Source organism: Monoraphidium neglectum, assembly GCF_000611645.1.
Source record: "Monoraphidium neglectum strain SAG 48.87 unplaced genomic scaffold scaffold04758, whole genome shotgun sequence".
Classification (NCBI taxonomy): domain Eukaryota; kingdom Viridiplantae; phylum Chlorophyta; class Chlorophyceae; order Sphaeropleales; family Selenastraceae; genus Monoraphidium; species Monoraphidium neglectum.
Window position 1 is genome coordinate 1 of NW_014008871.1, and position 3220 is coordinate 3220.

Below are 3220 nucleotides of genomic sequence, written 5' to 3' on the forward strand. Positions count from 1 at the left end.
GGTCCTGGGCATGCCGGCGCTGTCGCCCACGATGACGCAGGGCAACATCGCCGCCTGGCACGTCGCAGAGGGTGACGAGATCAGCGCGGGCACTGTGCTGGCCGACATCGAAACGGACAAGGCCACACTGGCCTTTGAAAACCAGGACGACGGGTTTGTGGCCAAGCTGCTGGTGCCCTCTGGCGCGAAGGACATTCCAGTGGGCGCCCCCGTCGCGATCGTGGTGGAAGAGAAGGAGCAGGTGGCCGCGTTTGCGGGTTACGCGGCGCCCGGCGCGCCGGCGGCGGCGGCAGCGCCACCGCCGCCGCTGGAGGCGGCGGCGTCCGCGGCAGCGCCCGTGGACAAGCGGCCGCCGAACTTCCGTCTGGGGCCGGCGGCGCGGTGGGCGCTGGCGGAGGCGGGGCTGCGGCCGGAGGACGTGACGCCGACGGGGCCGAACGGGATCGTGACCAAGCCGGACGTTCTGGCGGCGGTGGCGGCCGGCGTGAAGCCGTCAGGGGCGGCCGCGGCAAAGCCCGCGCCCGCGGCGGTGGCGCCAGAGGCTGCGGCGGGGGCCGCGAAGCAGCAGCAGGCAGCCCCCGCGGCGCCGAAGCCGGCGGCGCCGGCTGAAGCGCCAAAGCAGCAGCAGCAGCCGCAGCAGCAGGCGACGGCGCCGCCGGCGGCGGGCGGCAAGAAGGCAGGCGGGCCGCGGGTCTCCTTCACAGACGTCCCGAACTCGCAGGTGAGCGGATGGGCTTGGCTGAGGTGGCCGTTTTTTGAGGGGAGGGTGAGGGGTGTGTGCATATGCTTGAGTACACGGCAGCCATCTCTGCTATTTTCAGCCGCCCCCGACAGCCAATAACAGCGGCCGTCCCGGGGCCGGGCGGCCGTCTGCCCCAGGCGCCCAAAGCGGCACAGCCGGGGCCCACTCGCACCTCGGCGGACCGCACAGCTCAAATCAACAACAGTTCGCCCGCTCCTCCCTGCACGTACAAATCCCACACGTGCCCGGGCCCGCCGCCGCGCCCGCCCCAGGTGCGCCGCATCATCGCCAAGCGGCTGCTGGAGAGCAAGCAGACAGCGCCGTCGCTGTACGTCTCCGCGGATGCGCCGCTGGACGGCGTCATTGCGCTGCGCAAGCAGCTCGCCGCGCAGGTGTGCGGGAAAGAGAGAGGCTGTGTGCATGAATGTGTGAGGTTGTGTGTCTATGTGAATCAGTGTGTATATTTGCGAGAGAAAGAGAGCGTGTGTGTGTGCGCATGTGCGCATACTTCATAAAGAGAGAGAGAAAGAGAGAGTGAGTGAGTGAGTGTGTGTTTGTTTGTTTGTTTGTGTGTGTGTGTGTGTGTGTGTGTGTGTGTGTGTGTGTGTGTGTGTGTGTGTGTGCACGCGCGTGCGCGAAAGTGAGTTTCCGCGTCTTTGTGGGGGGGGGGCGTCCCAGCCCTCTCGGCCCCCACCTGTCCGTCTCGCCCGCGGCGATGGCGTCGCTACTGCTCCCTGTGGTGGCCGCAGGTACCCGTCCCCCTAGGTTCCGCTGGTCCTGCTGTCCATTGAAACCGCGCCACACTGCAGGATCCACCACAACGCTCTGAGCATGGGCCCGAGTGCACGCAGCCGTTGTTTCGCTCGCAGACGCACCCCCAGCGCCCCTCGCGTCACAGACCGGCGCCGACGACACCAACCCGCTCCACCCGCCACCCCCGCCTCCACCTTCTCCTTTTCCCGCCGCGAACGTCCCGCCTCACGCGGCGCCACCAGGGCGTGAAGGTCAGCGTGAACGACTGCGTCGTGCGCGCGGTCGCGCTCGCGCTGCGCGACGTGCCTGAGGCCAACGCGGCGTGGGACGGCGCGGCCGGCGCGGCGGTGCGGGCGCCGGCGGTGGACGTGGCTATCGCGGTGGCGACAGAGGGCGGGCTCATCACGCCCATCGTGCGGGGGGCGGACCGCAAGTCGCTGTCGCAGGTGGGGGTGAGGAGGGGCCCGGGCCTGAGAGGGGCCGCTTTGGATGGGAACGCGGACAGTGGGGAGCGGGGTGTCGGGGGCTTGCTTTTGGAGGCACGACCCAGGGGCGGCCAGGCTGCAACCCGGCATGTGGACTGCCGGCCGCGTGGCGTGTGCCGGCGGCCACCTCGAGGGCGGCCCCACTCACACAAAGCTGCCCCCTTCGTCGCCTCCCTTGCGCATACCACACCTGCACGCCGCACCCGTCCAAACCACCCCGCGCCCGCGTCCCTCCCCCCCTCACTCGGCCCCATCCCCTGCCTGGCCCCACACCCTGCCCCGCCTTCTTTTCCTGCCTTTCTCATCTTGCGTGCATCTCAATCAGATCTCAGCAGAGGTGAAGGACCTGGCGGCCCGCGCGCGCGCCAACAAGCTCAAGCCGGAGGAGTTCATGGGCGGCAGCTTCTCCATTAGTAACCTCGGCATGTACGGCCTCAGCCAGTTCGCCGCCATCATCAACCCGCCGCAGGTGCGCCTTTGGTCTGGGTGTTTTTCCTCCTTGTGAGAGGAGTGCGTGGGGGCAGGGGGGAGGGGTGCCTGCTGCGGCAACGAGCCCTGCGCGAGTGGCTGGTGTCGCTGGGCCGGCGTCCGGCCGCAGGCTGCCGTGTCAGAAGCCCTCAAACCCCACACTACCGCCAGCCCCGCCGCGCCACGCCACAACAAGCCGACGCGGCAACACCCCACCATATCCCTCATGCCCCACGCACCCCCGCAGGCCGCCATCCTGGCCGTCGGCGGCGGCCGGGAGCGCGTCGAGCTGGTCGAAGGTGCCCCGCGGGCCGCCACTGTCATGACGGCCACCCTCAGCGCAGACAACCGGGTCTACGACGGCGAGCTCGCGGCGAAGTTCCTGGCGGCATTTAGCGGCTACATGGCGCACCCCGTCACCATGCTCATGTGATGACGCCCAGGCGGTGACGTCACCACTCTGCCCGCCGTGGGGGCGGCGACGGCCCCTCTGTCCGTCTAGGCTCGTTCGCAGGCCGCGTGCGGCGCTGGCAGCTTGAGACGCGCTGGGGGGCACGATGCAGCCGCTGCTTGATCCTTCAGTTGTGTTTGTTGGCTGTCCTTGTTGATACGCACCCGTGCATGCTTGCCTAACTGTTTGCGGGCTCGACACCTCTCTTTTTGGCTCTATGTGTTCTCGATATACAACCCTCCCCAAGAGGGCTGCGCGCGGGCTGCGCCCTTGCCCTTCTCCTTGTTGTCCATCATCCAGCTTTGTAACGCCACCTGCAGC

The 3220-nt window shown here is 68.7% G+C and overlaps 1 protein-coding gene across 1 annotated transcript; it reads left to right on the forward strand.

Moving 5' to 3' along the window:
- Positions 1–10: 10 nt before the first annotated feature.
- MNEG_14781 (pyruvate dehydrogenase E2 component (dihydrolipoamide acetyltransferase)) lies at positions 11–2881 on the forward strand (the record flags this gene model as incomplete). The annotated part of the gene is made up of 5 exons (XM_014036748.1): positions 11–721; positions 1015–1134; positions 1738–1941; positions 2306–2449; positions 2696–2881. The coding sequence occupies 5 exons, from the start codon at positions 11–13 to the stop codon at positions 2879–2881; spliced, it is 1365 nt and encodes a 454-aa protein (XP_013892202.1).
- Between the last annotated feature and the right edge of the window lie 339 nt (positions 2882–3220).